Genomic DNA, 21,117 nt, shown 5'->3' on the forward strand with positions numbered 1-21,117 from the left:
TCTTTGTCACCCCATGGACTGTAGCCTTCCAGGCTCCTCTGTCCATGGGATTTTCCAGGCAATAGTATTGGAGTGGATTGCCATTTCCTTCTCCAGGGGACCTTCCTGACCCAGGGATCAAACCTGGTCTCCCTCATTGTAGACAGATGCTTTTATACCTTCAATAAAATCATTACTCAGCCATTAAAAATGAAATTCCATTAGTTGCAACAAAATGGATAGTCCTGTAAGTAAAAGGTCATTGAAGAGAGTCACTGAAGGGAATCCAAGCAGGTGCCCTTTCCCATGATCTAAGTCCTGAGAACTGTATGCAGCTCTGCTTGTTCCTGTTTTCCAGGAACTGATAAGGAACAGAGTCTCTGAGAAATGGCACACAAAGGAAGAAAATGCAACATATTGGATCCCTTAAAGTTGAACCTCCCCTGACAATTTCCTCTTTTTTATTTTTTCATAATTGGGGGTGACTGTAGATACTTTTGTGAAAAAGGCCCGGACCAATTGAGTTTGTTTAGTTTGAACAATATTAGTTGAAAGGCATCAGTATAATACAAATATAATCACAAGAATAATTATCAGTGTTATAGCTCCAGATCCATTACTATGTGTAATGCTTTGAAATCATCCTCGAGGGTCTAGCCCAGACAATTGATCAGCTAGCTGGTCAGCTAAGGTTTCCAAATTGTTGGAAGAGAGTAGACTCTTAAAGAAGGTTCCAAAGGTTTCCCTTTGTAATAATTGTACATTTACGGAAGCGTTATCACATATGTTTTACAAGTGAAATTTTATTTGTTCCCAATAGTAGGCACCATAGTTGAACCGAACAGGGGTAATACAAAATTGAGTAGAATTCCAGTCACATTTTAGCATAACTTGTTTTTGTAAATCTATTAATTGATATCTGACCCATTGGATGGCTGTTTTTATTTCCTGTATTTCATCTTGAACTTCCTCATTTACCTGAGCCTGAGTGGTCCACATAGTATGAGCATCTTTGGTCCAATTTTGAATAAAGTTGTGTGTTTGAACTGAGGTTTGTAAAGCAATGCCTGCAACAGTGGCAGTAGTGCAAATGGCTATTAATCCCAAAATGCCAAGAATTAACCATCCAATGAATCATTTAGATCATTAAAGTAATTGAGTACGTAGCAGCGAGGCAAGTCCTGCCATGGAACCCTCTTCCCAGTGTCGTTAAAGATCTACTGGCAACCATAGATTACGTCGAGATTGAAGAATCAAAAGGGATTCGTTTTTCAAAGAAACAGAGGAAATAAGACAAGTATACAACTTAAAGTCTTATTAAACTGCAAGTTCCCTATAGCTATAAAAAAAGGAAGGGGAACACAAGCTTGTATGAAATATGAATGATTATAATACAAGGAATAGTTATGTTTTATGACTATTATTATAGTGTTTTCTATTATGTTTTATATTATCATTATATGTTTGATGTTTTATAATAGGCTGGACTATGTACGGAAGGGCTTCCTGATCCTACTGACCATGATAAGTCATGTCCTAGTTTTACATTATTTTCCGCCCTCCCTGTTGCTAATTCACACACACTGTTGAATTTCGTAATTCAGGCTGTGTATTTCTAGGAAACACGGATGTGAATGAATCATATCTAATAAGTTGGCCCCTTTATCACACTGATTCCTTCCCAGAGACCATCATGAAACGCATGTAGCAAATGCGTTTGATCAATGTATTACCAAAGTCAAGCTCTTAGAGCTCACCACACTACCGGGGTCCAGCCCCGGCAGGATCCAGAGATACCCTCAGGAGGAACGGCATCAGCGAAAGAGGAAAGGTAAAGGGGAGAAAAAGAGGCTTGATCTTCCTTGGTTTCCACAGAAAGCCAATAATGTCCGTGACACTGGACTTGCTCTGTTCACAGAGACCACAGGCGCCCTCTCGGTGGGGTGAAGACACAGGGCGTCCCCTCCCCTGAAGACGCTAGGCGCCTTCCCGATTGAGTCTTAGATGCCCGGCCAGATCAGTGAGCTCAGAGGGCCCCTGTACTGCAAAGAGTCATCCTTAAAAAGAGAGAGAGAAAGAGAGAGAGATAAAGAAAAAAAAGAATGACATGGGGATGCTGGGAGCCAGCAAGGGAGATCCCACCCATGAGAAGGTCATGTGGAAGAGACCTGACGAACAAGGTAGATCAGGACTCGAGGGACCCCCTGGACCTGCTCAAGCATCTACCCCAAAACCAGAATCTGTCTGTCTTACTATTTTGTGCCTTTCACCAACTCTTCTGACATCAACAGGGGGCTATCCCCAACCACCTTTCTCTGGAAAAAGTCAACATAGGGCTTTAGTTAATAAGTCTCCTAGGCATGATAGGAGTGTTTCAATTCAAACGCCTCTGATGGCTTTCTAGCTTGCCTGACAGGTTTATCCAGACTCTTGCAGCTACACATGTGATTGTTCACAGCCTCCCAACCGTGAGAGACACGGGAAACCAAAATATTCTAAAAGTCCTAATGGGCATAGAGCTCTTAAAGGGGTGAAAAATTATTAGAATAGTACTGTACTGGGGTAGTGGAGAGTGAAAAAGTTGGCTTAAAGCTCAACATTCAGAAAACAAAGATCATGGCATCCAGTCCCACCACTTCATGGGAAATAGATGGGGAAACAGTGGAAACAGTGTCAGACGTTATTTTTCTGGGCTCCAAAATCACTACAGATGGTGACTGCAGCCATGAAATTAAAAGACGCTTACTCCTTGGAAGGAAAGTTATGACCAACCTAGATAGCATATTCAAAAGCAGAGACATTACTTTGCCAACAAAGATTCATCTAGTCAAGGCTATGGTTTTTCCTGTGGTCATGTATGGATGTGAGAGTTGGACTGTGAAGAAGGCTGAGTGCCGAAGAATTGATGCTTTTGAACTGTGGTGTTGGAGAAGACTCTTGAGAGTCCCTTGGACTGCAAGGAGATCCAACCAGTCCATTCTGAAGGAGATCAGCCCTGGGATTTCTTTGGAAGGAATGATGCTAAGGCTGAAACTCCAGTACTTTGGCCACCTCATGCGAAGAGTTGACTCACTGGCAAAGACTCTGATGCTGGGAGGGATTGGGGGCAGGAGAAGAAGGGGACGACAGAGGATGAGATGGCTGGATGACATTACTGACTCTATTGACGTGAGTCTCAGTGAACTCCGGGAGTTGGTGATGGACAGGGAGGCCTGGCATGCTGCGATTCATGGGGTCGCAAAGAGTCAGACACGACTGAGTGACTGATCTGATCTGATCTGATCTGTACTGGGGCCAGCCCCGGTAGGATCCAGGGATTCCCTCAGGAGGACGGCGTCAGTGATAAGGACAGTAAAACAGGAGAAAAAGAGGCTTGATCTACCTTGGTTCACACAGAAAGCCAATAAAGTTCCTGACACCGAACTTTCTTTGTTCACGGAGGCCTTAGGTGCCCTCTTGGTGGGATGAGGATGCAGGACTCCATCTCCCCGGTGAAGATGCAGGGCACCTTCCCATTCCGGTCTTAGAAGCCCAGGCAAAAAAGTGAACTCAGAGAGTCCCTGTGCCCTAAGGATTCATCCTGAAAGAAGAACAGAGAGAGAAAAGGAGAGAAAAGGAAAAAAAGAATGGCATGGGGAGACCAAGCTCTGATGAAGCCGGGTCCCTACCTTTATTTTCAAAAGGAGCTTTAATACCCTAAGTTGTACATAGAGGATAATAGGGGGTGAAGAGTCATGCAAAGTCACCAGTCCTTGACCCTTATCGAGACCAGGCTTTCTTTCTGCAAACTTATCATATACAAAGGCTTTTGGTGATTTTCATCATCTTCTGGCCAGGAGGCCTGTTAACATTTTATGACCCTTTGTTCTGATAAAGGTTAGTTAGCCAGAAAACTTATTTTCTCTAAAAGTGATTTGTATAAAGTTTGGCGCCACTCTCCAAAAGCACTAGATAAAGTTGCATTCCCATAGGGCAAAGGTGCAGTGGGCTGTAGCAAGGAAAGAATTTATTACCTCAAGGGTCTACAGTTGTTAACACCAAGGCCACTACTTATTTTTTCTATATATCAACTATATTAATTAAGATACTCCCAGGGACATAGTGGGCAAGGGATATGGAAACTTGGCAGGAAGCATTGGCTCAACAATGAATATCCTTTACCAGCTCTATTCTAATATTCTTAACTCCTCAAAAGGCTCTATACTATTTGAATATATTAAGCTCCCTGTGCCTCTCGCGGTTGGCAGGCTGTAAACAATCATAGGCATAGCTGTAGGAGTCCGGTTAAACCTGTCAGGTAAGTTAGAAAGCCATCTGACGGTTTGGATTGAAACACTCCTATTGTGATCAGGAGGCTTATTAACTAGAGCTCTAAGTTGATTTCCTTCAGAGAAAGGTGGTCAGGGATAGCCTCCCATTAATGTCAGAGGAGTTGGTGAAAGTGTAAAATAGTAAAACAGACAGATTCTGGTTTTGGGGTAGATGCTCAAGGAGGTCCAGGGGGTCCTTCAAGTCCTGATTTGCCTTGCCCATCAGGCCTCTCCCACGTGACATTGTCATGGGTAGGCTCTCCCATGCTGGCTCCCGGCAGTACTGGTAAAGGGCTTCATTGCTGTGCCAATGCTTGCTGCCAGCTGCCCATATCCCTTATCCATTGTGCACCTGGGAGTGCAGTAGTTAACATAGATGGAATGTAAGAAAAACAAGTAGTAGCCTTGGAATTAACCACATCAGACCTTTGAGCGAATTGGTTCTTTCATTGTTGTAACTCACTGCACCTTTGCTCTGTGAGAATGTAACTCTGTTTAGCACTTTCTGAGGCTGACATAGATTAGAAATATAAAGAAAAAACACTTCAAGGGAAAATAAGTTTTCTGGTTGAGCAGCCTTTATCAAAAAAGGGTCATAAAATGTCCACAGGCCTCCAAGGCCAGAAGATAATGTACACAACATTGTTTATGGGAAAGGTATGCAGAAAAAAATCCTGGTTTCGATAAAGACAAAACAGATGTAATGTTTGGGCTGACTCTGCATGACTTTGCATCTTTCATTTCCCTCTAGGTACAAGTCAAGGTATAAAAGTTCCTTTTGAAAATTAAGTTATGGGCCTCACTCACCAAAGCTTGGTCTCCCCGTGTCATTCTTTCTTTCTTTCCTTTTCTTTCTTTCTCTCTCTCTCTTCTGCTTTCAGGATGACTCCTTGGGGCACAGGGGCTCTCTGAGTTCACTTTTTTGCCTGGGCTTCTAAGACCCGATTGGGAAGGCACCCGGCGTCTTGACCGGAGAGAGGACATCGTGCATCCTCACCCCACTGAGAGGGTGCCTGCGGCCTCCATGAACAGAGCAAGTTCGGTGTGGGGAGCTTTATTGGCTTTCTGTGTAAACCAAGAAGATCAAGCCTCTTTCTCTCCCCTTTTACTTTCCTTATCACCAACGCTGTCATCCTGAGGGATTCCCTGGATCCTGCAGGGGCTGGACCCCAGCACGGGGAGACCAAGCTTTAGTGAGCAAGACCCGTATCTTTATTTTTAAAAGGAGCTTTTATACCCCCAATTGTACACAGAGGAGAATTGAAGACACAGAATCATGCAGGGTCAGCAGCCCTTGACCGTTATCGAGACCAGGCTTTCTTTCTGCAAACTTATCGTATACAAAGGCTTTAGGTGATTTACATCATCATCTGGCCAGGAGGCCTGTTAACATTTTTCTTCTGATAGAGGTTAGTCAACTAGAAAACTTATTTTCTCTAAAAAAAAAGGTGATTTTTCTAAAGTTTGGCACTACTCCCCAAAAGCACTAGATAAAGTTGCATCTCTATAGGGCAAAGGTGCAGTGGGGTATAACAAGGAAATAATTTACTAACTCAAGGGTCTACAGTGGTTAACATCAAGGCTACTACTTATTTTTCTATATGCCAACTATATTAATTAACATACTCCCAGGGACACAGTGGGTAAGGGATATGGAAACTTGGCAGCAAGCAGTGGCTTAACAATGAACTCCTTCACCAGTTCTATTCTAATAATTTTTAACTCCCCGAAAAGCTCTATATTGTTACAATGTCTTAAGCTTTCCGTGCCTTTCGTGGTTGGGAGGCTGTAAACAATCACATACGTAGTTGCAAGAGTCCGGATAAACCTGTCAGGCAAGTTAGAAAGCCATCCAAGGGGTCTGGATAGAAACACTCCTATTGTGCCCAGGAGATTAATAACTCGAGCTCTAAGTTGATTTGTTTCAGAGAAAGGTGGTTGGGGATAGCCCCCCGTTAATATCAGAGGAGTTGGTGAAAGTCATAAAATAGCAGGTCCAGGGGGTCCCTCGAGTCTTGATCCGCCTTTGCCTGTCAGGTCTTCTCTGCATGACCTTTGTCATGGGTGGGATCTCCCGTGGTGGCTCCTGGCATCTCCCCCTTTTTTATTTCTTAAGACAGCCGGATGCGAATCAGTCGCGAGCTTCTGAGTGCTCTGTCAGAGAGTTCTAACAATACAAGCAAGAATAATTACAAGAAGCAGAATTAGAGCGGCCACAGCAGCATAGCTGAAAATAGTAGACAGAATGGTCTTTCCTGAAATAAAGTTAGAGAATGTACGGAAAAAGTCACTTGGTACTCCTGCGGCAGTAAAATCTAATCGGGACTGTTCCACAGTCTGTATCTGATTATGAAGTTTCCCTAAATCTAAACTAGTGCTGGAGCTATTCCAGACACCTGAAATATGATTTTTAATCTTTTCCCAGTTATAATCTGTCTCGTTTACTTTCAGGGGCATTACACATATCCACTGGTAGTTGGCATGACAGAACAGTACCAACTTCACTTTTAATGCCTGTAATTCAGTCCCAATATGTATTATTGCTTCTACTAGGGCGTCTACCCTCATTTCTAGTTTCCTGTCTATAACTTATTGTGTGCCAATGTTAAAGAAACATTTTTGGACATAGCATCAACATATTGAGCAGTATGTACTTGTTGAGTCAATGATATTGCTGCCACAGTAACAGAGGTAATTGCAGTTATCAAAGCTGATATCCCCAAGATAAGTAAGCCCACGAACCGTGGTGATCGCATTAAATCTTGTGGTTGTTGTAGCACAGCAAGACCTTAGTTATCATACCAATGGGTGGTTACAGTCACAGGCACCATAAGATAGGGTGGACGTTGCACACCATAAAGGAGCAAACATTATATTGAGGGTTGAAACAAGATGAGAGCATACATTGTTCACAAGACACCACATTAGGTCCATCTGAAAAATTCATTTATATATTAAGTCTTTTGGAGTCAATAGAGAAGAGAAAAACATAAGGAGAGGGTAGAGAAGCTAAAATAGAGTCAGATCAGATCAGTCACTCAGTCGTGTCCGACTCTTTGCAACCCCAAAAATCACAGCACGCCAGGCATCCCTGTCCATCGCCAACTCCGGAGTTCACTGAGACTCATGTCCATCGAGTCAGTGATGCCATCCAGCCATCTCATCCTCTGTCGTCCCCTTCTCCCCTTGCCCCCATCCCTGCCAGCATCAGAGTCTTTTCCAATGAGTCAACTCTTCGCATGAAGTGCCCAAAGTACTGGCATTTCAGCTTTAGCATCATTCCTTCCAAAGAAATCCCAGGGCTGATCTCTTTTAGAATGGACTGGTTGGACCTCCTTGCAGTCCAAGGGACTCTCAAGAGTCTTCTCCAACACCACAGTTCAAAAGCATCAATTCTTCGGCGCTCAGCATTCTTCACAGTCCAACTCTCACATCCATACATGACCACAGGAAAAACCATAGCCTTGACTAGACGAACCTTTGTTGGCAAAGTAGGGTCTCTGCTTTTGAATATGCTATCTAGGTTGGTCGTAACTTTCCTTCCAAGAAGTAAGCGTCTTTTAATTTCATGGCTGCAATCACCATTTGCAGTGATTTTGGAGCCCCCAAAAATAAAGTCTCACACTGTTTCCACTGTTTCCCCATCTATTTCCCAAGAAGTGATGGGACCACATGCCATGATCTTCGTTTTCTGAATGTTGAGCTTTAAGTCAACTTTTGCACTCTCCACTTTCACTTTCCTCAAGAGGCTTTTTAGTTCCTCTTTACTTTCTGCCATAAGGGTGGTGTCATCTGCATATCTGAGGTTATTGATATTTCTCCCAGCAATCTTGATTCCAGTTTGTGCTTTTTCCAGCCCAGCGTTTCTCATGATGTACTCTGGATATAAGTTAAATAAGCAGAGTGACAATATACAGCCTTGACGTAATCCTTTTCCTATTTGGAACCAGTCGGTTGTTCCATGTCCACTTCTAACTGTTGCTTCCTGACCTGCATACAAATTTCTCAAGAGGCAGATCAGGTGGTCTGGTATTCCCATCTCTTTCAGAACTTTCCACAGTTTATTGTGATCCACACAGTCAAAGGCTTTGGCATAGTCAATAAAGCAGAAATAGATGTTTTTCTGGAACTCTCTTGCTTTTCCCATGATCCAGCGGATGTTGGCAATTTGATCTCTGGTTCCTCTGCCTTTTCTAAAATCAGCTTGAACATCAGGAAGTTCACGGTTCACATATTGCTGAAGCCTGGCTTGGAGAATTTTGAGCATTACTTTACTAGCGTGTGAGATGAGTGCAATTGTGCGGTAGTTTGAGCATTCTTTGGCATTGCCTTTCTTTGGGATTGGAATGAAAACTGACCTTTTCCAGTCCTGTGGCCACTGCTGAGTTTTCCAAATGTGATGGCATATTGAGTGCAGCACTTTCACAGCATCATCTTTCAGGATTTGGAATAGCTCAACTGGAATTCTATCACCTCCACTAGCTTTGTTCGTAGTGATGCTTTCTAAGGCCCATTTGACTTCACATTCCAGGATGTCTGGCTCTAGGTCAGTGATCACACCATCGTGATTATCTGCATCGTGAAGATCTTTTTTGTACAGTTCTTCGGTGTATTCTTGCCATCTCTTCTTAATATCTTTTGCTTCTGTTAGGTCCATACTATTTCTGTCCTTTATCGAGCCCATCTTTGCATGAAATATTCCTTTGGTATCTCTGATTTTCTTGAACAGATCTCTAGTCTTTCCCATTCTGTTGCTTTCCTCTTTCTTTGCATTGATCGCTGAAGAAGGCTTTCTTATCTCTTCTTGCTATTCTTTGGAACTCTGCATTCAGATGTTTATATCTTTCCTTTTCTCCTTTGCTTTTGACTTCTCTTCTTTTCACAGCTATTTGTAAGGCATCCTCAGACAGCCATTTTACTTTTTTGCATTACTTTTCCATGGAGATAGTCTTGATCCCTGTCTCCTGTACAATGTCAGGAACCTCATTCCATAGTTCATCAGGCACTCTATCTATCAGATCTGGGCCCTTAAATCTATTTCTCACTTCCACTGTATAATCACAAGGGATTTGATTTAGGTCACACCTGAATGGTCTAGTGGTTTTCCCTACTTTCTTCAATTTAAGTCTGAATTTGGCAATAAGGAGTTCATGGTCTGAGCCACAGTCAGCTCCTGGTCTTGTTTTTGCTGACTCTATAGAGCTTCTCCATCTTTGGCTGCAAAGAATATGATTAATCTGATTTCAGTGTTGACCATCTGAAATCATGTAGAGTCTTCTCTTGTGTTGTAGGAAGAGGGTGTTTGTTATGACCAGTGCATTTTCTTGGCAAAACTCTATTAGTCTTTACCCTGCTTCATTCCGTATTCCAAGGCCAATGTTGCCTGTTACTTCAGGTGTTTCTTGACTTTCTACTTTTGCATTCCAGTCCCCTATAATGAAAAGGACATCTTTTTTGGGTGTTAGTTCTAAAAGGTCTTGTAGGTCTTCATAGAACCGTTCAACTTCAGTTTCTTCAGCATTACTGGTTGGGGCGTAGACTTGGATTACTGTGATATTGAATGGTTTGCCTTGGAAACAAACAGAGATCATTCTGTCGTTTTTGAGATTCCATCCAAGTAGTGCATTTCGGACTCTTTTGTTGACCATGATGGCTACTCCATATCTTCTGAAGGATTCCTGCCCACAGTAGTAGATATAATGGTCATCTGAGTTAAATTCACCCATTCCAGTCCATTTCAGTTCGCTGATTCCTAGAATGTCGACATTCACTCTTGCCATCTCTTGTTTGACCACTTCCAATTTGCCTTGATTCATGGACCTGACATTGCAGGTTCCTATGCAATATTGCTCTTTACAGCATTGGACCTTGCTTCTATCACCAGTCACATCCACAGCTGGGTATTCTTTTTGCTTTGGCTCCATCCCTTCATTCTTTCTGGAGTTATTTCTCCACTGATCTCCAGTAGCATATTGGGCACTTACTGACCTGGCGAGTTTCTCTTTCAGTATCCTATCATTTTGCCTTTTCATACTGTTCATGGGGTTCTCAAGGCAAGAATACTGAACTGGTTTGCCATTCCCTTCTCCAGTGGACCACATTCTGTCAGATCTCTCCACCATGACCCGCCCATTTTGGGTTGCCCCATGGGCATGGCTTAGTTTCATTGAGTTAGACAAGGCTGTGATCCTAGTGTGATTAGATTGACTAGTTTTCTGTGAGTATGGTTTCAGTGTGTCTGCCCTCTGATGCCCTCTTGCAACACCTACCATCTTACTCGGGTTTCTCTTACCTTGGGGTTATCTCTTCATGGCTGCTCCAGCAAAGCGCAGCCAATGCTCGTGCATCCTCTACTCTTAAAAAAAAAGTAAGTAGAATTATTTTCTGGCCAGGTTAAATTAATAGGGGCAGTAGCGGCAAGAGCTCTCCAAATTTCTGGTTGCCAATAAGTTTTGCCCTTAGCCGTATAGGAAAACATAGGAGGAAGAAGTTGATTATGATGCCATCTACTGGTGGCTAATGGCCAAGGAACTGAATATTCTTTCCAATTGTCCAATCTGCCGGTAAACTCATCATTGGATATTGGGTCCTGACCTGGATTTGGGTTGCTCCAGTCCTGAATTGTATAATTTCCGCCTCCCAGGATTCTGTAATCAATTCTCGAATTATAAGTACAAGATTTCCAAATCGGATACCCTAAGGACCATCTATGGTGTTCCATATGACATTTGAGGGAACAACATTATCACAATTTGGATATTCTGGTGGAGCTTTGAGGAACAAGGTTTTATGGGGGTCAAGGACCCTGGGCATACGAGTTTGTAATATCCAACTGACCGATCCCTTTTAAATGCAAATTTTAAGTTTGGGGAATCTGTCAGAATTGCTTTTTTAGAGGCTCCAATACATCCTTCTTTGGTAGGAGTAATAAAGCTTCCTGTATGACCAAAGTGGAAGTTAAAGCTAACAGGAAGATCGTCTGTCAATGCCCTAAAGGTATAATTGAAATTAATAGGGTATTGATCCTTTGTATAGGAAGCATATGATCTTCCCAAAAGGTGAGGCTGGTTTGTGTAGACCCGTAGAGGGTCACTGTTTCAAGTAACTACCTGGAAGGTCGGAAGATCTGGGAAATATGCCCAACAATTTTCTGGCCTCCATTATATATTTGGATACCCCAATCCAGTACGTTGCTGTCAAGGAGTTGGGCAAATTGGTTCAATTATTCCTGTCTGTTGTTTGCCTAATCCTTTTGATGGATCATAGCCCATATGGAGCATTTGGGAGATCACTTTATCATCGGGGCTGTAAAGTAGCACTCCCATTTGAGACAAAACATCTCTTCCCCACAGGGTAAAAGGAAGTGAGGGAACTATATAAGGTTGAAAAGTTCCATGGGTGTCTTCAATCTGCCAATCTAACATTTTTGCACTCTTACTACTGTGGGGGCTCTCCCTAATCCCACCAACTCGTTTTCAGTAGTATGTGTTGGCCAGGAGCTGGGCCAGTCCTTCCCTGCAATACAAGAAACATCTGCTCCTGTGTCTCACAGTCCCACAATAGACCTGCCACTAACCAAGATAGTTTTCATAGGGCGTTTCTGAGTAATTTCTGTCACCCAGAAAAACATATCACTGGACCCAAATCCTTTCTCTTGCCTCTCACTTTGAGTAGCAGTGTGCCCTATGGCAGTGTGATAAGGCAAAAGTAAAAGTTGAGCTATTCTTTGTCCTTGATGAATCTGTGTAGTTTTAGTCGGGGGTGAAATCATTATCTGAATCTCTCCTGTATAATCTGAATCGATCACTCCAGGGATAATTGTTAAGTCCTTGCATGGCTGAGGAGCTTCTGCCTACTATAATTCCTACCAAGCTTGTCAGTAATGGGCCTTTAACCCTTGTAGGGATTTTTATAGTAGGGCTATCTGGTGTTAATATTGTTGAGGTGGTAGAAGTGAGGTTTAGTCCTGCGCTGCCTGGGGTTGCTCTGATGAGCTCTGTGATGGGACGAAGGGTTTGAATGGGTGTAGTGTTGTTGCCCCAGTCGTTGTCGGGGCCTGAGGCTGGCCCCTCTACCGGTTTCCTGACTGCTGGTCAGGAACTAGCAAGGTTCTGTTTTTATGGAACTTTGATCTGCAGTCCTTTGCCCAGTGATATCCCTTCTGACAACAAGGGCAAGGAACCTTAGGGAGATTAGGAGTCACAGCCGTGGAGGCAGGATTTGACAGAGAAGAATCAGCTGTTTTTTGGGGGGCAAGCGTGCATAAAGTGCCCCTCCCGGCCACAAGAAAAGCAGGCTTTGGACAAGCCAGCATTCCAGCCTTGATTACTGGAATAATTCTTTGATGGGTTATTCTGGCCTGTAAAAAAGGATTGAACTGTCTGTTGATAAGAATCTCCTTTTATGGCTACAGCTATGGCAACACCCTGCATCATTGCTAGTCCTACATCTACACATTGCCTGATGTAATCTCCTATTTCCCCAGATTTTTTTATAGGACGTAGGATGGCCTGGCAGGTAGAATTAGCATTTTCAAATGCCAGTTGTTTTACCAATATACTAGCTGCCTCATTACTAGAAATTACTCTGTGAACTCCCTCCATAAGTCGTGACATAAAGTCCTCATATGGCTCTTCTGGTTTTTGTTTAACGTTTGAAAAGGAAGAGGTTGATTCTTTTCCTTGAGGCAATAATCGCCAGGCCCCAATGGCGAAGGCTGTTACCTGTTCTAAAGCCCTTTTGTCTAAACCCATCTGATCTCCAAGTGTTCCAAATTCACCAATTCCTACCAACATTTCCTTTACAATATGTCTTGGGCCATATCTGCCGTTAGCATCAGCCTGCTTTTGGGCAAGATCTTCGTATTCAGTTCTCCAGAGTATATATTGCTCTCCAGATAGACAAGCCTTAGCAATTGTTTTCCAGTCATGAGGTATCATCCATCTGGCCGTCAAGGCTTCTAACAATGTTAAAGTATTCGGGGCTGTAGCCCCATATAAGGCACAAGCCTGTTTAAGTTCTTTAATTAGTTTCATTGGAAGGGGTTCCCAGGAGGAGACCTCTCCCCCATCCCATTCCTCAAACATTACGGGAAAACAAGCCTCAAGGTGGGGATCAAATTCATCCTCGGGGCCAGAAAGAACCCTCCTCCAGGGAACTCCTAGTGGAGGCCCCTTACCCCCATAAAGGGGGGGAGGCATGGGGGGACGGGAGCCCATGTTTCTCCTCTCCTGTTCCGGAGATCCTTTAACTGTCTGGTGTTTAAACCTTATAGATGGTCTGACTGGAGATGTTTCTCTTAAGCTCTTAGGAGCATCCTTAGCTAAAAGGGGCCAATCCTCATCAGAATGGTATTGAGCTGCTGTTTCCTCTAAATCTTCCTCATCTTAAGGGAAAGCTGATCTTTCTTTTCATCCCTATTTTCAGTATGATGATCGGTGTCCATGGCAGCTAACGTGGCCCTTAATTGTTGATAGCTAAGTATAGCCTCTTCATCTTTACTTTCCTCTTTAACATGTACCTTTTCAGATTCGTGAGCTGGATCTAAAGCATCTCTAATAATATTCCATAGAGAAAAGGTGTCAGTAGGGACCTTTTCTGGGCCATGCAAAGTGTAATAAGTTTTTAACTGTTTCCCTACTTTTTCCCAGGTGTCTAGGTTAACAGAGCCCTCTTCTGGAAACCAAGGACATTGCTCTTGTACAAATGTAAAAAAAGATTGAACACTAGCTTTCTTAACCTTAATTCCTCTTTTAACAGTTGCAAGATTACTCCTAAAAAAAGTTGTCATTCTTTTGACTCATTGTTACCCACGTCAGAAATTTCTGTCTTTTTCGCTTCTCTCTACATGAAAAGAACCCACTTCCCACTCCATCCACCCTACCTATCTTATGCAGGGATGTTCGCGACACCCTGTGTGGGGTCCTAGCCGTCCGAAAAACGGCACAATGGGGGAGACTTACCCTTCAGGTGCTTGTTCCGGGCACCACTTACCAGGGTCCAGCCCCAGCAGGATCCAGGGATACCTTCAGGAGGAATGGCGTCAGCAAAAGAGGAAAGATAAAGGGGAGAAAAAGAGGCGTAATCTTCCTTGGTTTACACAGAAAGCCAATAAAGTCCATGACACCGGACTTGCTCTGTTCACGGAGGCCACAGGCGCCCTCTCGGTGGGGTGAAGATGCAGGGCATCCCCTCCCCCGAAGACGCTAGGCGCCTTCCTAATAGAATCTTAGAAGCCCGGGCAGTTAAGTGAACTCAGAGGGTCCCTGTGCTCCAAAGAGTCATCCTGAAAGAGAGAGAAAAAGAAAAAAAGAATGACACGGGGAGACAAAGCTTCGGTGAACAAGGCCCGAAACTTTATTTTTAAAAGAAGCTTTCACACCCTTAGTTATACATAGAGGATAATGGAAGATACAGAGTCATGCAGGATCAGCAGTCCTTGACCCTTATTGAGACCAGGCTTTCTTTCTGCGAACTTATCATATACATAGGCTTTAGGTGATTTACATCATCTTCTGAGCAGGAGGCCTGTTAACATTTTTCCTCTGATAAAGGTTAGTCAACCAGAAAACTTATTTTCTCTAAAGGTGATTTTTCTGAAGTTTGGCACCACTCCCTGAAAGCACTAGATAAAGTTGCATTTCTATAGGGCAAAGGTGCAGTGGGCTATAACAAGGAAAGAATTTATTAACTCAAAGGCCTACAGTTAACATCAAGGCTACTACTTATTTTTTCTATATTAAAACTATATTCATTAATATACTCCCAGGGACACAGTGGGTAAGGGATATGGAAACTTGGCAGCAAGCATTGGCTCAACAATGATTTCCTTCATCAGTTCTATTCTAATAATTTTTAACTCCCCGAAATGCTCTATACTGTTAGAATGTCTTAAGCTTTCCATGCCTCTCATGGTTGGGAGGTTGTAAACAATTACATACGTAGTTGTAAGAGTCCGGAAAAACCTGCCAGGCAAGTTAGAAAGCCATCCAAGGGCTTGGACAGAAACACTCCTATTGTGCCCAGGAGACTTAGTAACTAGAGCTCTAAGTTGATTTCTTTCAGAGAAAGGTGGTGGGGATAGACCCCGTTAATGTCAGAGGGGTTGGTGAGAGTCATAAAATAGTAAGACAGACAGATTCTGGTTTTGGGGGGGTAGATGCTCGAGCAGGTCCACGAGGTCCCTCGAGTCCTGACCCACCTTTCCTGTCAGGTCTTCTCATGACCTTTGTCATGGGTGGGATCTCCCGTGGTGGCTCCCAGCACTACACAACAGGCCAATCAACTGAGAGACTACTTGTTGGGCAAGGAATAGTGACTTTATTCAGAAAGTCAGGAGACCAAAAAGATGGTGGACTACTGTCCCAAAGAATAATCTCTGAGGAGTTAGAATTCAGGTTTATTTTACATGAAAAGATCGCTATAGCTTCTTTTCAAATATGGACTTACCGCAGTTGCTCAGTACCTGAAATAAAGTCATCAGAGAATACATATAGTGAAAAAGGTAAAGGATTTGCCACAACCACTGAGTCTGGGAAGTATGGCTCCACTATGTTCCTATCTTGTGACTTTTGGGTAAGATCCCTGCCACACACATTACATTGCTGTGTGTTTTCTCCAGGATAAATACTCTGATATTACTGGCAAGATGTTGAGCTGTGAGGATAGTATTTTTTTTTTTTTTCTTTTCTTACACTTGTGAAATTGGTGAGGAATCTTTCTAGAATGAATTCATGTTCTAAAGACCTAATAAATACATACATATCTGGCTTCTATCCAGTATGAATTTTCTCATGAAGCCTAAGATGTTGCCACATTCATGATATTTGTATGGTTGCTCAGGAGTATCAATTCTCTGACTAACAGTAGGGTATGAATTTTGAAGACTTCTACCATATACCACATTCACATACGTTTCCCTCATGTATGGATTTTCTGATGTTTAGTGAGTGCTGAGACCTGAGTAAAGGATTTTCCACACTTGAAACATTTGTAAGGTTTCACTATATGTATTCTGCGATGACTTGTAAGGTGTGAATTTCGACTGAAGAACTTGCCACACTCATCACATCTGAAAGGTCTCTCTCCAGTATGAACTCTCCAGTGAAGTCAAAGATGTGGTTTTTGACCAAAGACTTTTCCACACTCATCACATTTGTAAGCTTTCTTACCAGTATGAACTGTCTGATGAGTTAAAAGGGTTAACATTGCATGAAAGGCCTTGCCACACTCATCACATTTGTAAGTCTTCTCTCCAGTATGTAATCTCTTATGACTTATGAACTGTGAAGGTTGACTAAAATGCTTGTAATACTCATTACATTTGTAAGGTCTCTCTCCAAATGAACGCTCTGATGCCCAGCAAGGTGTTAACTTCGGCTGAAGACTTTGTCACATATATCACATTTAAATAATTTCTGTCCTGTATGAATTTTCTGATGTCTCCCGAGGTTTGGGCTGTCAGTAAAGGCCTTGCCACACTCATGACATTTGTAATGTTTCTCTCCACTATGAACTGTCCAATGACTTAAAAGGATTGACTTTACATGAAAGGCCTTGCCACATTCATCACATTGTAAGGTTTCTCTCCAGTATGTAATCTCTTATGACTTAAGAACTGTGAAGGTTGACTAAAATGCTTGCAATACTCATTACATTTGTAAGGTTTCTCTCCAGAATGAACACTCTGATGACCAGCAAGCTGTTCACTTTGCCTGAAGACTTAGTCACATATATCACATTTAAATAAATTCTGTCCTGTACGAATTTTCTGATGTCTCCTGAGTTGTGACCTGTCAGTAAAGGCCTTACCACACTCATCACATTTGTAAGGTTTCTCTCCAGTATGAACTGTCTGATGCCTTAAAAGGCTTGACTTTACACGAAAGGCCTTGCCACACTCATCACATTTGTAAGGTTTCTGTCCAGTATGAATTGTCTGATGACTTAAAAGGAATGACTTTACACGAAAGACCTTGCCACACTCATCACATTTGTAAGGTTTCTCTCCAGTATGAACTGTCTGATGCCTTAAAAGGATTGGCTTTACACGAAAGGCCTTGCCACACTCATCACATTTGTAAGGTTTCTGTCCAGTATGAACTGTCTGATGACTTAAAAGCATTGACTTTACACGAAAGGCCTTATCACACTCATCACATTTGTAAGGTTTCTCTCCAGTATGAACTGTCTGATGCCTTAAAAGGGTTGACTTTACACGAAAAGCCTTGCCACACTCATCACATTTGTAAGGTTTCTCTCCAGAATGAACACTCTGATGACCAACAAGCTGTTTACTTCGCCTGAACACTTTGTCACATATATCACATTTAAATAACTTCTGTCCTGTATGAATTTTCTGATGTCTCCTGAGGTGTGACCTGTCAGTAAAGGCCTTGCCACACTCATCACATTTGTAAGGTTTCTCTCCAGTATGAACGGTCTGATGAATTAAAAGGATTGACTTTACACGAAAGGCCTTGCCACACTCATCACATTTGTAAGGTTTCTCTCCAGAATGAACCCTCTGATGACCAGCAAGGTGTTCACTTCGGATGAAGACTTTGTCACATATATCACATTTAAATAATTTCTGTCCTGTATGAATTTTCTGATGTCTCCTTAGCTGTGACCTGTCAGTAAAGGCCTTGCCACACTCACCACATTTGTAAGGTTTCTCTCCAGTATGAACTCTCTGATGACTCAAAAGGATTGACTTTACAAGAAAGGCCTTGCCACACTCATCACATTTGTAAGGTTTCTCCCCAGAATGAACGCTCTGATGACCAGCAAGGTATGCTTTTCGGCTGAAGACTTTGTCACATATATGACATTTAAATAATTTCTGTCCTGTATGAATTTTCTGATGTTTCCTGAAATATGAGCTGTCAGCAAAGGCCTTGCCACACTCATCACATTTGTAAGGTTTCTCTCCAGTATGAACTGTCTGATGACTTAAAAGGAATGACTTTAAACGAAAAGCCTTGCCACACTCATCACATTTATAAGGTTTCTCTCCAGTATGAATTGTCTGATGAGTTAAAAGTTTTGACTTTGCATGAAAGGCCCTGCCACACTCATCACATTTGTAAGGTTTCTCTCTGGTATGAATTGTCTGATGAGTTAAAAGGGCTGACTTTGCATGAAAGGCCTTGCCACAGTCATCACATTTGTAAGGTTTCTGTCCAGTATGACTTGTCTGATGAGTTAAAAGTTTTGACTTTGCACGAAAGAACTTGCCACACTCATCACATTTATAAGGTCTCTCTCCAGTATGAATTGTCTGATGCCTTAAAAGGCTTGACTTTACACGAAAGGCCTTGCCACACTCATCACATTTGTAAGGTTTTTGTCCAGTATGAATTGTCTGATGACTCAAAAGCATTGACTTTACACGAAAGGCCTTGCCACATTCATCGCATTTGTAAGGTTTCTCTCCGGTATGAATGGTCTGATGAGTCAAAAGGGCTGATTTTGTATGAAAGGCCTTGCCACACTCATCACATTTGTAAGGTTTCTGTCCAGTATGAATTGTCTGATGAGTTAAAAGTTTTGACTTTGCACGAAAGACCTTGCCACACTCATCACATTTGTAAGGTTTCTGTCCGGTATGAATTGTCTGATGCCTTAAAAGGCTTGACTTTGCATGAAAGGCCTTGCCACAGTCATCACATTTGTAAGGTTTCTCTCCAGTATGAACTGTCTGATGACTTAAAAGGATTGACTTTACAAGAAAGGCCTTGCCACACTCATCACATTTGTAAGGTTTTTCCCTGTGTGCTCTGAGGTCTTGCGTTACTACTGAAGGATTCATAAAGTCATTCCCATATATATTAGAAACACTGGTTTGGGCACAAGGAGGAATTCTTTGAAGTGGTGAAAATGAGAAACTGTTGTTGACAGACCTCTCAACTTCATTATATTCAGAAATTATCCCACCAGTTTGAAATATCTGCAGTTTATCCTGAAAGTTAAATCCAAGCCTACTTCCAAACAGCTTGATTCCTGCATCCTTTCCATCATGTGAATCTATTCCATCAGGCACATTTCCATTAAGGCTTACAGATGTTCCTTTGTAACTTCTTTTGTCATCTCTCCCCTGACACTCAAAGTCACACGTATTTTCCTGACTTTCCCAAAGATGAAAATGTTTGATATCACAGCTTTCAGGTCTTCCCAGCATCAATGTTTGGAATATTTCTCGTTTATCACTGTTCGCTTTGGGTTGTAAATGCTTGATCACATGTGTAGGAGAGATATCTACAAGATAAAAAGAACCAGAGGTATCCTGCTCAGAATAATTCAAAAACAAATCCTTCATGTTGAATATATATTACACCAGAAGTAATACTTATACCAAGTTGTGAAACACCACAATGATGACCTTAAGTTTTTAGAAACACTAAAGGAATAGAATTCTTAACTTAAGAAAGCATGATAATATAAATTCACCGTTAAGGTAGCCTAGTTTTAAAAATCATATGTGAAACACACTCACGTTGCACAATTTTAGGCCAACTATCAAAAGCACAGTATTTTTCTACCAGGAAACCTAGGAACGTATAAAACAACAGTTGTCTCAAATTGAAAAGAAAAATATTACACTATCATTGTATTCTGCATACTTACTGTACATTAATAAATTCTAAACAATATATAATATATTGTAACAGTAAATAATCCAAAACCAAGCTTACCCAATTAATAATTAACTATTGATAATTGTTTGTTTACAATTGAAAACAAATGAGAAAATGAAGAATATGACTAAAACAATTTTTGGAAACAGCAGTTTTCTAAATCTGCTATAGAACTACGTACCCAAAAAGAAAAGGCATTTTCCAATATTAACAAGTAGTATGTGTCAGCTGTATTGCAAAATACACGCTAAAAGACCATCATCTGTACATGACATATACATTAAGACATAAAATATTCACCAGTTTTCTAACAGTCAATAACCAAAGCAATCCCTACCTATGTTGTTGTTCAGTCACTCAGTTGTATTTGACTCTTTGCGACCCCGTGGACTGTAGCCCACCGGACTCCCATGTCCATGGGATTTCCCAGGCAGGAATAATGGAGTGGGTTGCCATTTCCTTCTCCATGGGATCTTCCTGATTTAGGGATCAAACCTGCATCTTCTGCATTGGTAGGTGAATTCTTTACCACTGAGCCACCAAGGAAGGCTTCTCTCTAGCCATGCACTATTCTTAATTACCTGGTTTAATGGCACCAAAATATAATAAATAAAAAGTGAATGCTTTGTGTATTTATTGACTAGGGTCAGACACAATATTGCTGAAAAATGTTGCAAGTGAAAAGCATACAAGATATAATGTAGTTGAGGTCTGATAGAAAACAAAATTTTGTAAAGCAATAGTCCCTCAATTTAAAAATTAATAAAAGTTTAAAAAGATATAATGTAGATAAAGTCATATCATAAAGAACATGACAGAATATAGATATTACCTTTTTGAAACAAAAGTAAATTTTGAGTATTTACTATAAAACATGCACTACTGTAAGCCAACTGACAGCACTAATTTGCTTTAAAAGGCTTGAGGTAAATTAACATGTTTTTCTCTAATCAGAGCAGGAGACACACCAAATGGCGCACAAAGTGGTAAGAGAAGCAGGATATGAATCTGAACCTACAGACTGAGAAAACTTATTTGTAAACATGACCACCCACTGAATGAATAGATTAGAAAATATAAAAAAAAAAAAAATACAAGCAACGTAGAAAGAAAATATCAAGGAAGATACAAGACAGAATTAGTCTGTTTAACTATTATTGAACCATCGCATCTCGAAATGGGTTGTGAGT

General features: G+C 41.7%; 1 protein-coding gene across 5 annotated transcripts in view; it reads right to left on the bottom strand.

Annotated features, from left to right (window-relative positions):
- Positions 1 to 14,622: 14,622 nt before the first annotated feature.
- Positions 14,623 to 21,117, bottom strand: part of LOC109571817 (zinc finger protein 665-like) — a 64,372-nt gene continuing 57,877 nt past the window's right edge. For all 5 annotated transcript variants that reach the window (XM_070772284.1, XM_070772283.1, XM_070772285.1 and 2 more), the window contains one exon: positions 14,623 to 19,547. In XM_070772284.1, coding sequence (XP_070628385.1) covers positions 17,011 to 19,547 — 2,537 coding nt within the window. In that variant the 3' untranslated portion in view covers positions 14,623 to 17,010. The remainder of the gene's footprint in view (positions 19,548 to 21,117) is intronic.

The sequence above is a fragment of the Bos indicus genome, chromosome 18, assembly GCF_029378745.1.
Source record: "Bos indicus isolate NIAB-ARS_2022 breed Sahiwal x Tharparkar chromosome 18, NIAB-ARS_B.indTharparkar_mat_pri_1.0, whole genome shotgun sequence".
In the NCBI taxonomy this organism is placed as follows: Eukaryota; Metazoa; Chordata; class Mammalia; order Artiodactyla; family Bovidae; genus Bos; species Bos indicus.